Raw genomic sequence first — 20,077 nt, forward strand, 5'->3', positions numbered from 1 at the left:
CATTCTGTTGGTTGCCGATTCACTCTAATGACTGTTCTTTTGCTGTGCAGAAGCTGTGGAGTTTGATTAGGTCCCATTTGTCTATTTTGGCTTTTGTTGTCAATGCTTTTGGTATTTTGGTCATGAAGTCCTTGCCTACGCCTATATCCTGAATGGTTTTGCCTAGATTTTCTTCTAGGGTTTTTATGGTGTTAGGTCTTATGTTTAAGTCTTTAATTAACTCCAGATGGATTAAAATCTTTGCTCACTTTTTAAAGGGGTTGCTTGTTTTTTTCTTGTAAATATGTTTAAGTTCTTTACAGATGCTGAATATTAGACTTTTTTCAGACGCATAGATTGGAAAATTTTCTCCCATTCTGTAGGTTGGCTGTTTACTCTTCATAGTTTCTTTTGCCGTGAAGAATCTTTTTAGCTTAACACAATCCTTTTTGTATATTTTTGCTTTCGTTGCAATTGCTTTTGGCAACTTTGTCTAGGTTGTCTTCCAGAGCATTTATAGTTTGGGGTTTTGCATTTAAGTCTTTAATCCATCTTGAGGTAATTTTTGTATATGGTGTAAGGAAGGGTTCCAGTTTCAATTTTCTGCATATAGTTAGCCAGTTATCCCAGCACCATTTATTAAATAGGGAATCCTTTCCCCATTGCTTTTTTTAAAATCAGGTTTGTAGAAGATCAGATAGTTTTAGGTGTGCAGTCTTGTTTCTGGATTCTTTATTCTGAAGAACCACTTCTAACACACTATATTTGTTTGTTTTTATCTGCAGCTTATCTCTATAGTTGTTTATCTTCCTGTGTTAATTTCACGATTATATTTAATATAGGTTAGAATAATTTAGGTTGACAGTCTACTGCATCTGATATTATCTAGCTCTTTGAATATATTGTGTTATGTAGTGTAATTTTAATATTATTATAATGTTATATTTGTTATCTCTATTTAGCAAAGTTAAGAAAACTGTTTATTTTAAAAACTATATACATGCTGAATTCCTCATTTATGAACAATTATTCATCTATCTGTCCAAATATTTAACAATCACTTGCATTCACTGCTTAACAATTATGTTGACTCCTGTGAGTCAGAAGCTGCAAGGTGCTACAGAACACAGAGAAGAATAAACCAGTGAACTTTTCTTCTAGTAGCTTATTTAGAACAATGAGGTGAAATCAAAGTCTAAGCACAATGCCTTTGAAGCACTCAGCATGCCAAAACTAGCTATGGAAGAATAGAAAGGAAATAATTCAGTGTGATTTTTCTGTATGTTGGTGGAAATTAAAGCATAGGTAGAGTTTGCTAATTGTATAACTTTAAGGTACTAGCAAGAGGGATAATTTCAATTTTTCAGTTCAGATCTACTCCCTATCACTTTTTTTCTTTTCTCTCCCTACCTCCCCCTCCACTCAGGCTAACTACTGGTGTGGATTGTACCAGTAGGGTCCCTTGCTGTCTGGCATTTTCTTGGTGTTTCCTAATGAGAGACACATGGAGGAAATGAGAGGAAAAGATGAGAGTGGCTTTCGGATGTGTCTACCACTCCTTCCTTTCAGGAGTGCTGCAAGTTGGCTAAGCCTCCAAACTGTAACCATATCTCTTATCGAGTGTTTATCTATTAGAGCTTTATATCTTCATTTCAGATTCTAGGATACTTTCATCCTTTGTGCCTGGAGAATTGGGGTACCCACTCCCTGGCATTGCTAGTCCTAGATAACATTCATTCCACATCAATTTCCTTGAACTCCACCCATAACTTTGTAAATGGCCTCTTTATTAAACTCTCTTCAGTTTGCCCATTTTTGCATATCATGTATTTTCCCTAAAACTTTGACTGATACAATATAGTATGTCTAGGGGGAAATATAAGATGTCTAGTATCACTGTTGTAAAACATGGGCAAAATTGCAGTTAATCCAGAAAGTGAAGAGGCAGAAAAATATTTTTAAAGATAACTTTGGAGATATTGTAAAGAAAGCAAGGAAAGAGCCACAGCAGGGAAACTCCTTAGGAGAATGTTTCAATGATCCAGGCATTGATAGTTAGAAAAGAGGGAAAGAACAGATTTGGTAATGTCAGGAATTTTATGAATAAGACTTCAACAGTGCAAAGGAAGTGAGAAAAAGGGGGTATGTTGGAATAACACTGTGTCCCTATGAATAATATTTAGAATAAGCATGCACAAAAGTATTCATTTTTCATGAGTGAAAAAAACACCTATATTTTTACATAAGTATAGTAAGAATTCTTCCGAAGCCATTCATACTTTTGTAGGGTAGATATAAAATAGTTTACATCTATTTCCACAGAATTTTAATGTTGGTATTAGTTAAGAAAAATGCCTGCCAAAACTAATACCTTGTAGTGCTAATTAAAACATGTAGCTTTGTTTACTTGTCCTCATCAGTTGAATTATGAACATAATATAGGTGATGGGGAGGAAGGGAGCAAATCACACTGCCATGTGTGTACCTATGAAACAATCTTGCATGTTCTTCACATGTACCCCAAAACCTAAAATGCAATTTAAAAAAAGAGCCTGGAACTATGATTAATCAGCTTTAAGACAAGCTCCTTCTGCTTAAAACTAGAATCTCAAATTTGTGAGGGAGATTACTTCCATCTATTTCCACAGTTTATCTGGTAGCTTATAGTTCTTAAATTCATGTAATAAATGGTTACTCACGCTTCCTGAGGGCTGACAACAACAGCAGGAAAAAAAAAGGCAGAAAACCCCTAACAGCACTGTAGAAAATTCATTGCGCTCTGCACAGCTGTGAGTCATCTTTCTCACAGAAACTGTGTAGTCTTAGCTTTTACTCATAAAGTGTTCTAACACTGTTTTTGATATCTGTTCTTCACTACAGCCTTTCATATATTTAACTAAAGATGCCAAGTATTCTATCTCTTTTCAAGGCTAAAAGGTTTCCATTCCCATTAACTGCTATGCAATAAGTCTATTGCTCCTACCTGGGGGTTTCTTTCACTCTTATTCTTTCTAACTCCTCCACATTTAAGCTGCCTTTTACCCTCTTTTTATCTAAAACCTCATCCTCTTATAAAAATGAAATAAAATGAAATTAAATAGTATTGTACACATTTGGAAAAGCATATCTGGCTTACAGTCTAACTAGACTATTGTGTATAGCTAATTACATACAGTGTTGTGTGTTATCTCTATAAAGCACTGACTACTAGAAATATTATTTATAGGTGAATTTCAACCTAACACATACAGGCATACATCATTTTATCTCACTATGCTTTATTACACGTTGCAGATATTGTGGGTTTTTTTTTTTTTTTTTACAAATTAAAGATTTGTTACAATTCTGCATTGAGCAAAACTATTGGTGCCTATTTTTTGATAGCATGTGTCACTTCATGTCTTCATGTCATATTTTGGTAATATTCACAATATTTTTAACTTTTTATTTATTATTAAATCTGTTCTGGTGACCTATGATCAGAGATCTTTGATGTTACTCTGCTAATTGTTTTGGAGCTTCACAAATCACACCCATGTAAGAAAATGAAGTTCATCAACAAATATATATGTTCTGACTGTTCCACTTGCTCTGTCTCTCTTCTTCTCCTTGAGACGCTTTACTCCCTAAGACATAACGATGTTGAAATTAGGTCAATTAATAACCATACAATGTCCTCTAAGTGTCAAAATGAAAGAAAGAGTAACATGTCACTCACTATCTGAGTGAGTTAAGCTTAAGCTTCGTGAGGAAGACATATCAAAAGCCAACACAGGCTGAAAGCTAGGTCTCTTGCACCAAACAGCCAAGTTGTGAATGGAAAGTAAAAGTTATTGCTGGAAATTAAAAGTGCTATTCCAGTGAACACATGATTGATAAAAAAAAAATAAACAGACTTATTGCTGACATAAAGAAAGTTTAAGTGATCTGGATATAAGATCAAACAAGCCACAATATTCCTTAAGCCAAAGCCTAATCCAGAGCAAGGACCTAGGACTTTTCAGTACTATAAAGGCTCAAAGAGTTGAAGAAGTTGCAGAAGAAAATTTGTAAGCCAGCAGTTTGGTTTATGAGGTTTAAGGAAAGAAGCCATCTCTATAACATAAAAGCACAAGACAAAGTAGCAAGTGCTGCTGGAGAAGCTGCAGCAGGTTATCTAAAGGACCTAGTTAAAATCATTGATGAGGTAGCCATATTAAATAACAGATTTTCAATGTAGACAAAACAGTCTTACATTGTAAAAGGATGCCATCTAGGACTTTCATAACTAGAGAGGATAAGTCAATGCCTGACTTCAAATCTTCAAATGACAGGCTTACTCTGTTACTAAGGGTTAATGCAGCTGGTGACTTGAAGTTAAGCCAGTGCTCATTTGCCATTCCAAAAGTCCTAGGGCTCTTAAAAATTATGCTGTCTACTCTGGCAGTACTCTATAAAATGAACAACAAAGCATGGACAATGATACATTTGTTCATGGCATAGTTTAATGAATATTTTAAATCCACTGTTGGGACTCGCTGTTCAGAAAAGAAGATCCCTTTCAAAATATCACTGCTCACTGGTTATACACCTAGTAACCCAAGAGCTCTACTAGAAATATATGAGATTAATGTTGTTTCCATTACTGCTGACACAACATTCATTCTGCAGCATCTGTTTCTTTTATAGCATCAAAGAGTAATCTAGACTTCCAAGTCTTTTTATTTCAGAAATTTATTTTGTAAGGCAATAGCTGCCATAGTGATTCCTCTGATGAATCTAGAGGAAAAATAAATTGAAAATCTTCTGAAAGAGTCATCATTTTAGATGGCATTAAGAACATCATGGATGACTTTGAGGAATTCAAAACTTCAGTGAAGGAAGTAACCACAGATGTGGTGGAAAGAGCAAAAGAACAAAATGTGGAGCCTAAATATGTGACTGAATTGCTGTAATATCATAATCAAATTTTAAATTGAGGAGCTGTTTCTTATGCATGAACAAAGAAAGTGGTTTATTTAAATTGACTCTACTTCTAGGCAAGATACTGTGAATATTGCTGAAATTATAACAAAAAATATAGAATATTATACAAACTTAGCTGATAAAGCAGAAGCAGAATTTGAGAGTATTACCTTCAATTCTGAAAGACATTCTACTGTGGGTAAAATGCTATCAAACAGCATTGGATTCTACAGTGAAAGCTGTTGCGAAAGGAAGAGTTCATTGATGTGGTAAACTTCACTATTGTCTTATTTTTAAAAAACTATCTGGGATACAGCAAAAGCAGAACCAAGAGGGAAGTTTATAAGAATAAAGACTTACATAAAAAAAGTAGAAGAATTCAAAAAAGGATCTGACAATTCACATCAAGGAACAAGAAAAGCAAGAGTAAACTAAACCTAAATTTAGTAGAAGAAAAGAAATAATAAAGATTAGAACAGAAATAAACAATATTGATTTTAAAAATGCAAAAGATCAATACAATGAAAAGTTGCTTTTTTGAAAAGACAACCCAAATTGACAAACCTTTAGCCAGATTAAGAAGAAAGGAGAGAAAATATAAATAAATAAAATGAGAGTTGAAAAATGAGATATTACAATTGATAGCTCAAAACTTTAAAGGATCATTAGAGACTACTATTGTACGACTATAAGCCAATACATTGGAAAACCTAGAAGAAAAGGATAAATTATTGAATAGGTACAACCTCCTAAGATTGAACCATAAAGAAATGAAAAATCCAAATAGGCCAATAACATGCAATGTATAGAGTCAGTAATGAAAAGTCTCCCATCAAAGAAAAGCCCAGGACTTGATGGTTTCAATGGTTAATTCTACCAAACATTTAAAGGAAAACAAACACCAATCTTACTCAAATTATTCCAAAAATATTAGGAAAAGGGAATACTTTCAAATTCATTCTCTAGGGTCAGTATTACCCTGATACCAAAACCAGACAGAGACACAACAACAAGAAAAGAAATAATTAAAAATTACAGACCAAAATTGATTAATGCATATGAAAAAATTCTCAACAAAATACTAGCAAACCAAATTCAACAACATGTTAAAAAGATCATTCATCATGATCAGGTGAGATTCATATCAAATCAATAAACAACACATTACATCAACAGAATGGAAGACCACAAAACAGACGCTATAAAAGCATTTGGTAAAATTCAATGTCACTTCATGAATAAAAGTTGCCATCAAACTGGGTATAAAAGAAATACACCTCAATACAATAAAGGCCATATATAAAACACCTACAGTATCATACTGAATGGGAAACTGACAGCCTTTTCTCTAAGATCTGGAACAAGACAAGGATGTCCATTTTCACCATTTTTATTCAATATGGTACTGGAAGATATAGCCAGAGTAGACAAGAGAAAGAAATAAAGCACATCCAAATTGGAAAGAAAGAAGTCAAATTATTCTTGTTTGCAAACAATATGATCTTATATTTAGAAACTTAAAGTCTTCACAAAAAAAAGCTGTTAGAACTGATAAATGAGTTCAATAAAGTTGGACAATACAAAATCAACATACAAATATCAGTAGCATTCCTATCTGCCAACAGTGAACCTCTGAAAACGAAATCAAGAGAGCAATCCCATTCATAATTGCAACAAATAAAATAAAACACCCAGGAATAAACTTAACCAAAGAACCAAAAGATCTCTATGTTGATCAAAGAAATTAAAGAGGACACCAAAAATGGGAAGGTATTTCATGTTCACAGCCTGCCAGACTTAATATTGTTAAAATGTCTATACTACCCCAAGAAATGTACAGACTCAATGCAATTCCCATCAAAATACCAATGACATTCTTTGCAGAATTTTTTTTCAGTCCTGAAAGTTGTAGAAGATCCCAAATCTCTCAAATAATTCTGAGAAATAAAAAACTTGAAGCATTACAGTACCTGACTTCAAATTATACTGCAAATTTGTAATTACCAAAACAGTATGGTGCTGGCATAAAAACAGACACATAGAACAGAATAGAGAACCAAGAAACAAATTCATACATTTGCAACCAACTTATTTTCAACAAAGGTGCCAGGAGCACACATTGGGGAAAATGACAAATTTGACAAGAAATGACTATTTAACAAATGGTTCTGGGAAAACTGGATATTCATTATGCAGAAGAATGAAACTAGACCCCTATCTCTCACAATATACAAAAATCAAGTAAAAACTAACTAAAGACTGCCAGATGCAGTGGCTCACGCCTGCAGTCCCAGCACTTTGGTAGGCCGAGGCAGGTGGATCACCTCAGGTCAGGAGATCAAGAACGTCCTGGCCAACATGGTGAAAACCTGTCTCTACTAAAATACAAAATAACTAGCCTGGTGTGGTACCACATGCCTGTAGTCCCAGCTACTTGGGAGATAGAGGCAGGGGAATCTCTTGAGCCCGGAAGGCAGAGGTTGCTGAGCCAAAATTACACCACTGCACTTGAGCCTGGTGACAGAGCAAGACTCCATCTCCAAAAACAAAACAAAACAACAACAACAACAACAAAAAAAAAAAAAACTTAAATGTCTGACCTAAATTATTAAACTACCATTAGAAAACATTGTGGAAAGACTTTAGGACTTTGGTCTTACCAGAGATTTCTGGAATTAGACCTCAAAAGCACAGGCAATCAAAGAAAAAAAAAATCCATACATGGGATCACACCTGTGAAAAAAAGCTTCTGCACAGCAAAGGAAGCAATAGGAGAAAATATATGCAAAGTATTCAACTGACAAGAAATTAGGAACCTCCATACTGTTTTCTATAGTGGCTGTACTAATTTACAGCAATTCAAATACCTCAATTAAAAAAACAAATAATCCCATTTTTTAAATGGGCAAAAGGCCTGAACAGACATTTCTCAATAGAGAATGTACAAATCATCAAGGATATTTTAAAAAGGCTCAGCATCACTAATTATCAGAGAAATGCAAATTAAAGCCACAATGAGGTATCATGTCACCTCAGTTAAAATAGCTTTTATCAAAAAGACAAAGAGTAATAGATGCTGATGAGGATGCAGGAAAGGGGAATGCTTATGAACTGCTGGATTGTAAATTAGTACAGCCACTATAGAAAACAGTATGGAGGTTCCTCAAAAAACTAAAATAGAAATATCAAATTGTCCAGCAAGCCCAATGCTAGATATATATATTTTTAAAAAGGAAATCAGTTTACTGAAGGAGTATCTACAATCCCATGTTTGTTGTAGAACTATTCACAATAGCTATGATATACAAACCACTTAACTGTTCATCAATGGATGAATGGATAGAGAAAATGTGGTCTATTAGGTTGGTTCAAAAGCAATTGTGGTTTTTGCCATTACTTTTAATAATAGATGCACAATGGAATACTATTCAGCCATAAAAAGAATGAAATCCTGTCATTTGCAACAATATGAATGGTACTGAAGTATATTAATGTTAAGTGAAATAAGCCAAGCACAGAAAGACAGATATTGTATATTCTCACTCATACTTTGAACTAAAAATAATATATTGTGTATTCTAAAATAACTAGAGGAGTGGATTTGGAATGTTTCCAACATAAAGAAATGATAAATCCTTGAGCTGATGGATATCCTAATTACCTTGATCAGATCATTACACATTGTATGATTGTATCAAAATGTCACATATACCTCATAAATACATATGACTATTTTTTTTTTTTTTGAAGGAGTCTCGCTCTGTCACCCAGGCTGGAGTGCAGTGGTACAATCTCGGCTCACTGCAACCTTCACCTCCTGAGTTCAAGCAATTCTCCTGCTTCAGCCTCTGAGTAGCTGGGATTACATCACATGCCACCATGCCCGTTAATTTTCTTTATTTTTAATGGAGATAGGGTTTCACCATATTGGCCAGGTTGTTCTTGAATGCCTGACATCAGGTGATCTGCCCACCTCAGCCTCCCAAAGTGCTGGGATTACAGGCATGAGCCACCACACCCAACCAATATAACTGTTATGTACTCAAAACAATTAAAGATTAAAATAAAATAAAAAATTTAAGCATTATTACATGCAAACAAAAATTGCAACACCCACCTCAACTCTCAGTAACCACCACTCTGATCAGTCAGCAGCTACCAATATTGAGGCAAGAATCTCCACCAGCAAATGATTATGACTTGCTGAAGGATCAGATGCTCATTAGTGGTTTTTATCAATAAGTAATTTTTAATTCAGCTATGTACATTTTTTAGACATAATAATATTGTACACTTGATAGACTATACAGAATGCAGTGGAAACATAGGCTCGCCAATTTGGGAGACCGAAGCAGCTTATCACTTGAGCTCAAGAGTTCAAGACTAGCCTGGACAACATGGTGAAATCACACCATCTATAATAAAAATACAAAAAAATAGCCGGGAGTGGTGGTACACACTTGTGGTCTCAGCTACTCAAAAGACTGAGGTGGGAGGATCACTTGAGCCCAAGAGGCAGGGGTTGCAATAAGACAAGACCACACCACTACACTCCATTCTGGGAGACAGAGACCCCGTCTCAAAAAGAAATAATAATAATAATCAGCTAAGAGTTCAAATGTGTTTTCATAGGGAATTAAATTCTCAATAAAGATGTTTTTGTAAAATTTGTTACAGTATTTTTTATTTCTTTCAAATGTTTTACATCGTTGGGGTGGGTTATAAGTGCAGATTTCTTACATTCATGTAAGATAAGAGGTAAAGTATGGTCTTTTAGTGTACCAGTATTTTTACATTATTATAAATGCATAATAGGTGTATATATTTATGAGGCATATGTAATATTTTTATAAAAGCATGCAATGTGTAATAATAAAATCAGAGTTGCTAAAGTATCCATCACCTCAAGCAGTTAGCATTCTTTTGTGTTAGAAACATTCTAATTCTAGTCTTTTAGTTATTTAGTTATTAAGAAATATACAATAAATTTATTATTAGCTAGAAACTACCCTATTGTGATACTGAACTTATCAATTGATATTTCTTCTATCAATTGTATTTTGGAACTTAGTAACTGTACTTTCTTTACCCTATCCTCTTTAGTAACTGTATGTGGGAACTACAAATATTTGAGCTCAAAGTTGTTTGGGTTTTTTTCTTTTGAGACGGAGTTTCACTCTGTGCCCAAGCTAGAGTGCAATGGGAGCGATCTTGGTTCACTGCAACCTCACTTCCTGGGTTCAAGTGATTCTCCTGCCTCAGCCTCCTGAGTAACTGGGATTACAGGCATGCGCCATGACGCTCAGCTAATTTTTGTATTTTTAGCAGAAACGGGGTTTCAACATGTTGGCCAGGCTGGTCTCAAACTTCTGACCTCAGGTGATCCATCCATCTCAGCCTCCCAAAGTGGTGTGATTACAGGCATGAACCACCACCCCCAGCCTGAACTCAAAGTTTTTAGTACGTAATTGATAACACTGAAGTGACTTTGTGAAGCAATTCTTGAAATTACTTATGGAAGTGGTTTTCTGAGACAACATAGAGGTGATACAAAATGTCCATAAACTGGACTTTGAAAAAGTGATTGAGAATTTTATATCTCATGGGTAAAATCATCAATTATGTTCTGATTTTAAAACTACTTGTTACAGAGATAGTATAAGCAGCAAAAATTTAGCAAGTTTTATATTGCCACTATAGAAAACCATGTCTAAATCTATACCTGAAATTTTGAGTAGACATTGTTTTATGTAATATTCTCTACTAATGCAGCATTTTTATACACATCATTTTGTGCTATTTATATAAATAATTAAAATTTTTAGTATTAAATGACTTACATGTAAAGTACTTAGAAAAGTGTATGGTACCTAAGCGTTCATGCATTAGCAATTATTTCTTTTATTGTTAAAATATAAAATTTATATTTATAATCAATATATTAATGAAGTCATGTTTAATACCTACATCTCTAGCTTTATTTAGTGCCACTTCTGATTTTTCCCTGTCCTGTATCCTGTGGAACTGGCCTTCCTTAGTTCCCCAAAGGCACTATTCTTTCTCCTACCTCGGGATTTCACCGTTCAACTTTCTCCTCTCATCCCACCTTCTCCCTAAATAAGCCCCACTTATTTTTCTAATCGTAATGTTGCTTTCTTGTGGAAGTTATACCTAATGTCTTCACCACTGTGTCAACCTATAACCACAATGAGGTCAAATTCTCTATTTTATGCTTTATAATTACTTGTACATATCTTTATATCACACTGTATACAATGGGGAAATTTTTATTCACCAGCATTTCCAAAAGATTGAGCTAGAACTACAGCTAAATGAGGAAGTCAGGGACTGAGTTAATCTTCACAAGAGGTTGTAAATGAAGATTCACTCATGATGTATGTAGGGTTTTAGAAAATTCGGTGAACATCACAAAGAGCACAAATTCAAGAACGAACATCAGAACAAAAAATGGCAGTGTACTCTCCTCCCTCATAAACCTCTAAGTTCAGTAGAATTTTGAAATCTGAAATGCTTTATATAAATGAATTTCTTTTGGAAATCATGTGTATATTTTATACAATTTGAAGAACAGTGACAGAGGGAACCATAAAAGTCAAATTGGTAACTAAAAATCATGGGGTATGGTGCTGAGCACAAAAGCCATTGCACTAAAGCCCCAAGGGATATTTTACCAAATACCTAGGAGGCAACATTACTTCAAGGGACATTTGTGTGACAATTTCGAATCGATTTTGTGACTACTTGAGTAATACATTTCTTCTGCATTAGACTCTGAACTCCACAAAGGCAGGAGCTACTTCTATTTTCTTCATCAATGTTGGCAAAGAAGATAATAAAATCCCAGAAGATAGTTTGTATTCAATAAATTGTTTAAAATAAATACATAAATGAGTAGATAAGCCTAATTCTAACTTTAAACTGAAAGTCTATAACATAGAAACAAGTACTTGCACTATTCTGAAGCTGTTTTAAATATAATTTCCTTCAAATATCAATATATACATTTTACTTATAAAAATCAAAGAATTTGAGTAGATGAACAAGTGATTTGTTTCTTGACAGATATCCTATTATATATATATTCATATGACTGTCAACAAATATAGGTTTATTTTAATAAAAGCTCATTCACTTTGAAATCTATTAAGACAACATTTGTAACCAACTGATTGATTTGTTTATTCTTAAGTTTGTCTAAGACAGTTATGATCCAGGTTTGGTGGTTCACACCTATAATCCCAGTACTTTGGAAGGCCAAGGTGGATAGAACACTTGAACCCAGGAATTCAAGACCAAAATGGGTAACATGGAAAATCCTCATCCCTACAAGAAATACAGAAAGAAAAAGAAAACTAGCCAGACATACACATGTAGTCCCAGTTACTCAGAAGGCTAAGGCAAAAATATCACTTGAGCCAAGAGTTGGAGTTTGCAGTGAGCTATGATTACACCTCTGCACTCCAACCTTGGCAACAGAGTAAGTGCCCATCAAAAAGAAAAAGAAAAAAAAAAAAAGAATAGAAAAGACAGATACAAAAAAAATAGCAAAATAAAACGTTTCTAGAAAATGCAATTTTGACAAAGGTCATGTATCTCTCAAATGATTTGTCAAAGCAGAAAATACCCTAGCACCGAAGGCCAGAATTTGAAACTTTATGGGTCATGAGCAGCTGTTGCAACTAATCTTTATTTTTCACAGAGAGTAGGCACATCAAATTTTATATTTGGGACTTAACATACTAGAACATATTCTACTATGACCAGGAAAAAATTGATTGGAAAGCAATAAAAGTCATATTGTTTTAGGCAAGTTATTTTTTGCATAGTTTCTACAGTCAGATAAACATCTGAAGGCTCCACTCTGTCTGCATTGCAAAACTTGAAAATACGTAAAAGCACATAAAAATACAGAAACATCTTAATAAAAATGCCAACAAAAGGAAGAGTTATAGTAGATACCAATAGCAATTACAAAATTGAAAAGGCATACTTATGGACAGCAGGCAAACAAAAGTTACATCCAAAATATCTACTTTTCAAAAGACAATAAGCAAACATAAAAGACCTTCTCAATTATATAAAAAAGCACGTGGTAAAGCAAAGTGGTCTAGTATTAGAGTGGAACAGAAAATTGTTAAAAGTAGCTCTAAAACTATGAGCTTTCAGTAGAGGCTTCTGATAATTTATTATAAAAGATAATAAAAAGTGACTTTAAACATGTTTAGGTGGTGTGCTAATATGAAGACTGAAGAATCAGCTCTTAGCTATTACTTATGAAATAATCCCACTAAGGAGATTCTAATGTCTGTAAGACTCTGGTGAAGGGAGAACGGTGATGAGAGGCTCAGCAAAAAACCTTGGAAAAGCTACTGTGATCACATAAAATATATTTTTCATTTGAAGGAATAAAGTACTGACAATTATTTGGGTGAAATTATATCTCAAATCTAATCATTTTTTGTCAAGGTCCAGAGAATGTTTGTTTGGATGAGCCTAAGTATCCATTCTCTCCATTCAAATTACTGTTACTGAAGAAAGTTACTGAATAGGAAATATTGGTGCCCAAATGAATTCCAAATCAACAGTTTCACATAAGTTTTCATCAGAGCCTGGCAATTCTCCCTATTTCTTTGGCCAACTAACTGCCCCTTTCTATAATAGTATTCTGATATTTCTTTACTTTCCTCAAACCATTCACTTAATTCAACCTCCTGTGGTAACACCCCATTCGAAGAAGCAATCGTCTCTGACCTGAATCAGGACATTAGTTAGATAACTTAATTCCCTGCTTCCATTTTTATAACTATATTTTTTTTATTTTTTATGAGACAGTCTTGCTCTGTCACCCAGGCTGGAGTGCAGTGACGTGATCTCTGTTCACTGCAACCTCCACCTCCCAAGCTCAAGCAATGCTCATGTCTCAACCTCTTGAGTAGCTGGAATTACAGGTATGTGCCACCACACCAGGCTAATTTTTGTATTTATAGTAGAGATGAGGTTTCTCCATGTCGGCCAGGCTGGTCTCGAACTCCTGGTCTCAAGTGATCTGCCTGCCTTGGCCTCTCGAAGTGCTGGGGTTACAGGTGTGAGCCACTGCACCCAACCTTTGCTTCCATTCTTTTCCTCTTCCAGTCTGCAGACCGAAGCTTGAAGCTCTTTTCTAGAGGTAATCTGATTATTCTACTTCTCTCATAAAATTGCCTCAGTTACCTTCCATGGGGAAAAAAAAAATCTACAACCTGTACTATAACTTCATCTCAAACCACCTTCCGTCTTTACTTTCTGTTCATCAATTGCAGTATCCTGTAATTACTAAAGAAAATGATGCTTCTCCCACCAGTACCCACTGTCTTGGTTTGATAGGACTGCTATAACAATGTACCACTCACTGGGTGCCTTTAAACAACAGAAATTTATATTCTTATCATTCTGGAAGCTGGAAGTTTGAATTCAATATGTCAGCAGGGGACATGTTCCCTCAAGAACCTGTAGGGGACTCTTTCCTTTTCTTAACCTGCCTTCTGGTGATTTGCTGGCAAACTTTGTTGTTTCTTGGCTTGTTGGTGCCTCATTTCAATGTTCTGTCTTCACATGACATTCTCCCTACCTGTCTGTTTCCGAATTTTCCCTTTAAACAAGGACACTAGTCACATTGGGTTAGAGATCACTCTAATGACATAATTTAACCCCAATTACCTATGTAGACACTCTTTCCAGATAAGGTCTGTGATACTGGATGTTGGGGCCTCAATATAACTTTTTCGAAGGGTCACAGTTCAATCCATAAAAACTCACCATTAGGCCAGTGCAATGGCTCACACCTGTAATCCCAGCACTTTGGGAGGCCAAGGTGGGCAGATGACCTTAGGTCAGGATTTCAAGACCAGCCTGACCAACATGATGAAACCTCATCTCTACTAAAAATATAAAATTTAGCTGGGCATGGTGGTGGGCACCTGCAGTCCCAGCTACTCTGGAGGCCGAGACAGGAGAATTGCTTAACCCCGGAGGCAGAGGTTGCAGTGAGCTGAAATCATGCCACTGCACTCCAGTCTGAGTGACAGAGTGAGACTCTGTCTCAAAAGAAAAAAAAAAAAAAAAAAAAAAACACCATCAACATAAGAGTTTTACATATGCTGTTCATTCTCCCAGAAATCTTTCCAACCCTCACTCTTCTGCCATCTTACCTGGTTATCCTTCCAAGTTTCAACCTAGAATAACTTTTCTTAAAGAAAATTGAAGTACAATCTAAATATATTTTTCCCAGTTCATGTATATACTTGGCCTTACTTTTGAAATAATTGTCAATTATGTAATTTTACATTTATTGTTGAGATTACTTGATTAGTATTTGTCTGCTTCACAAATGGCATGGACTTCATAATTTGTGAAGTATGTTTCTACTTCACAGAAAACAATTTCTGCCCAGTGTTGGGTCAATAGTGTTTAGAATACCATAGTAGGCATTCAGCAAATGTTTTATTAAATAAATGAATCACGGATCAGACCAGCTATGTCAAAAGGATATGCCAGAAGTTTCAATATCTCTACCCTCACTAAAATGTTCATGAGAACATGAATTGATTATTTACATATAATTAAGATAAAACAATATTCCACCTGTTGGAAATTAATTTCTGACAAGGAGAAATTATTTCAGGAAATAATTTCTCTAGCATTAGACTAAATTCGACTGGCCAGAAGAATCAATGAGATTTAGAGTTTACTTTGAATTATCTGTGCTACAGGAGTTGGACAGGGCTTTAAGCCTGCTTGTGTTATTCCACTTCTTTTCATCTCAAAAGATCTGTCTGTCTAATTTCATTCATTAGCTACCAAAGCAGGCAGCAAAGCAAAAGATTATAATAAGATTTGAGAAATAGTCGGTTTAGTACAACAAATTTATTGATAAGTGCTTGGCTTTGAAACACCAATACAGAAATAATTCGTGTATTGAGATATATGCTATGTGACTTATAATCAACAGGAGCAGGAACAGAAATGCACACATATAATTTATGTATTTTACTTTTATTTTAATGTTACACATAAAGGCTTTTAGATTCAAAAATGCAAAATGCTGCTTCTGATTCTTTGGTGGATATCTCTAATACAGACACACACATACACAAACACACACACATACACGCACATATATAAGTATCTAACACATACATATACTGTGGATGAGAAATATATATATTTCTCTTCTAAAATAAATGATTTATTTCTCTCCTAAAATAAATGGAATATTCAAAAGCTACAATCTGTATCTATATTGCCTTTGAAGACTGGCATGAGTGGCTTAAAATTCTAGCTTTTTACCTTATTATCTGAATCATTATGAACAATTCTTTTAACCCTCAGTTTACTTTTCTGTAAAATAGAGGTAATAGGATTATTCTAGTCGTTGGATTATTATGGCTATTAAGTATATTTGATAGATTTAACCCTATTACATACAATATGTACCATAGTTATGGTTAACAATCAATAAATTTTTCTATAATTATCTTCACCAACATAAGCCCAAGAGATGAATTTTAAAGTCTTCTATTTCAAACATATTCATTTGCTTTGCAGAGTTCACATGGTTTCCTAAACTTAGGTACATTTTTATCATTATTTTTTCTTTTCTCTTTTTGTAAGCTTGATTGAGGTATACCTGATATACAAAAAAAATGCACATATTCAACATACTCAATGTATACATTTTGATAAGTTTGGACCAATGTGATATCATCAGCACAATCAAGGTATTAAACATAATCCATCACTTTGAAAAATTTCCTTGTGTTCTTATGTGTGTATATTTAGTGTGTGTTTGTATATGTGTGTGTATCTGTTAAGAACACAAGATCTATTCAAGAACAGAAAATCAAAACTGCATGTTCTCACTCATAGGTGGGTATTGAACAATAAGAACACATGGACACAGGGAGGGGAGCATCACACACTGGGGTCGGTGTGGGGGGACAAAGGGAGGGACAGCATGGGGACGGTGGGGAGGTTGGGAGGGATAACATGGGGAGAAATGACAGATGTAGGTGACAGGGGGATGGAAGCAGCAAACCACATTGCCATGTGTTTACCTATGCAGCAATCCTGCATGATCTGCACATGTACCCAGAATCTAAAGTACAATTTAAAAAGACCTATTCTTTTCACATAATAAAGTTCATGATATTTTATTGTTAATAATAGGTACTATGTTATACAGCAGACCTCTAGAACTTATTCATCTTGCATTATTAAAACTTTATACCCATTGAGCCCCTAGCAACCATCATCTGTTCTATACTTTCATGCGTTTCACCCTTTTAGGTACCACATATATGTGGAATCATGAAGTGAATTAAGCCAATCACAAAAGGACAAATATGATTATTTTTTAAATATGTTTCATGTTTACCTAATAGCTGTTATACATAATGAATTAAGACTATTTTCTTTAAGTAAATCGTGGCTATAGTTAATATTAAGAATATCATGTAGATAAATTTTGTAATCTTTTCTGAAGATTTAATTCTGCCCAGTAGTTACAGAAGCAAACAGTTATAAACATATTGATAAAATATCCTTATTTTGAAATATTTATTGTTAAGGTTGACATTTTTTGGCCTATGCAATATTCATTCTTTGATGAAAGTATTCCCTCTGAAAATTTTTCATAAATCAAAATATACACACACAAAATGATCAAAAATAAAATTGAAACAATATAAAGATTGTTTTATTAAAATACAAAAATTTAATTTGTTTGGTACATATTATTTTTGCCTCTGAATATTAGCTAGAATTTGGCAATTAGCCATGCTATATCCAGTTCAAAACTGGAAGTTGCTTCTTTCAAATATATTGTTACTAACTGTATTAAGTTAATAAAGCATGGCTCTACTTACCATATTTACAGAGTTCCTAATTTCCCCAGAAAGTTTCCCTCTAAAAGTCATATTTAAGTATACATTAAGTATACTTTTTAGTGACTCAAATATATTTTTCTGTTACATCAAGGTTACATGTAGTTACACAGATAGGCCCCATGAAGATGTTAATGATGCAGTATGAATTCAATATGAGGTATAATAGGAAAGCATAGCCTCAATCAAACTTTATTTATTAATCATTGAAAATCTGAACTTGTCTCTTGCTTCTCTTAAACAGATTTGTTGACCATATATTTTATAGGAGTTTCTCACCTTTGTCAAGTATGTGGTATAATCCATAAGATTTCTCTAGAATTATATTTTTAAAAGTTAAGCATACAGAAGATACATGAAGGTTTTGAGTTGTGAAATCAGTATTTGTAAGACCTTATTAAGTGCCTTTCCAATTCCATTCAACAGACATTTATGAATTCTAATGTGTTAGGCACAGTGTCAAATCATTAATATCTTTCACTTACATCAGAGGTCCCAGTTCCTGGTGTCAGGGACTCGTACCAGTTCCTGGCCTGTTAGGAACCAGGCTGCACAGCAGGAAGTGAGTGGTGGCTGGTGAGCCAGGAAGCTTCATTTGTATTTACTACCATTTCCCAGGGCTCGCATTACTACCTGAGCTCCCGCCTCCTGTCAGGTCAGCAGCATTAGATTTTCATGGAAGTGAACCCCATGGTGAAGTGTGCATGCAAGGGGTCTAGGTTCACACTCCTTATGAGAACTTAATGCTTGATGATCTGTTACTGTCTCTCATCAACCCCAAATGAGACCATCTAGTTGCAGGAAAACAAGCTCAGGGCTCCCACTGATTCTCCATTATGGCAAGTTATATCATTCTTTTATTGCCCCCCCTCAAGAGACCCCAGTGCGTGATGATCCCCTCCCTGTGTCCATGTGTTCTCATTGTTCAACACCTGCCTATGAGTGAAAACATGAGGTGTTTGATTTTCTGTTCTTGAATAGATCTTAAGTGTTCTTAGCAGATACACACACACGCGCGCGCGCACACACACACACACACATCAATATACACGCATAAGAACACAAGGAAATTTTTTGAAATGATGGATTATGTTTAGTACCTTGATTGTGGTGATGATATCACATTGGTCCAAACTCTGTTATGGAATCATAACAGAAATAAAGTGTGCAATAAATGTAATATCCTTGAATTATCCCTTACCCACCACCAGTCCATGGAAAAAATTATCTTCCATAAAACTGATCCTTGGTACCAAAAAGGCTGGGGACTGTTGACTTATATCTGTTGACCTTCACTTTAGCTGAAGAGATTGGTCTTCTAATTTCAATTTTAAAAATAATAAAGCTGAGGTTCAAAAAGTTTAAACAAGTGTCAGAATAGAATTGGAACCTAAATCTGACTGATTCCTAGACTATACCATGATTACCATTCTATGCTGCCTCTACTCAAGCGAAGTCCTTATTAACTGGTTTTTCAAAAAAGCAGTAACTGTAACTGTTGAAACACCTTTGAAATGCCTCTGAAACTCTTTTTTAAACTCTGTTAAAAAGAAAACCAACAAAATGGTTTTGTTTGTTTTTATATAGGTATATGGCTATTATTGATCCCTTGAAACCCAGACTGTCTGCCACAGCAACGAAGATTGTCATTGGAAGTATTTGGATTCTAGCATTTCTACTTGCCTTCCCTCAATGTCTATATTCCAAAACCAAAGTCCTGCCAGGTCGTACTCTCTGCTTTGTGCAATGGCCAGAAGGTCCCAAACAACATTTCACGTAAGTTAATTTTCTATTATGATTTTCAATTCAGTATATCAAACACTTATAAAACTATAGATTAGGAGCAACAACCAAACAAATAAGACGTAGACATTTCCCCCAGGGTTTGTACATTATTTGGAAAAGGAAACATATAAAAATACTGTAATACTGTATGATGTATGTGGTCAATAAGTTTGTGTAAGTTACTAAGGTTTTAATTGGAAATATGAGGATGTCTATGTGGGATGGCACTGGAGAGTTTCCTGAAGAAAGCGATAAAAGATAAAAGCAATGTGCAAAGAAAAGCATGGTTGTTATTGATTGAGAAATGAGTGAGAAGGAAGAAATCAAAGCCTAAAAGTGTTGATTGCTCTTTTAAGAAGCGTAGCTGGAGGGAAGGAGCACCCTAGTAGGTTATCTAATTTTATTTTGGTTTGATTTGGTTTGTGTTC

General features: G+C 34.7%; 1 protein-coding gene across 1 annotated transcript in view; it reads left to right on the plus strand.

Annotated features, from left to right (window-relative positions):
- TACR3 (tachykinin receptor 3) overlaps positions 1–20,077 on the plus strand; it is a 105,988-nt gene that overhangs the window by 27,230 nt on the left and 58,681 nt on the right. The window contains exon 2 of the mRNA XM_017518718.2: positions 19,452–19,640. Coding sequence (XP_017374207.1) covers positions 19,452–19,640 — 189 coding nt within the window. The remainder of the gene's footprint in view (positions 1–19,451; positions 19,641–20,077) is intronic.

Source organism: Cebus imitator, unplaced genomic scaffold, assembly GCF_001604975.1.
Source record: "Cebus imitator isolate Cc_AM_T3 unplaced genomic scaffold, Cebus_imitator-1.0 Scaffold700, whole genome shotgun sequence".
Lineage (NCBI taxonomy): Eukaryota > Metazoa > Chordata > Mammalia > Primates > Cebidae > Cebus > Cebus imitator.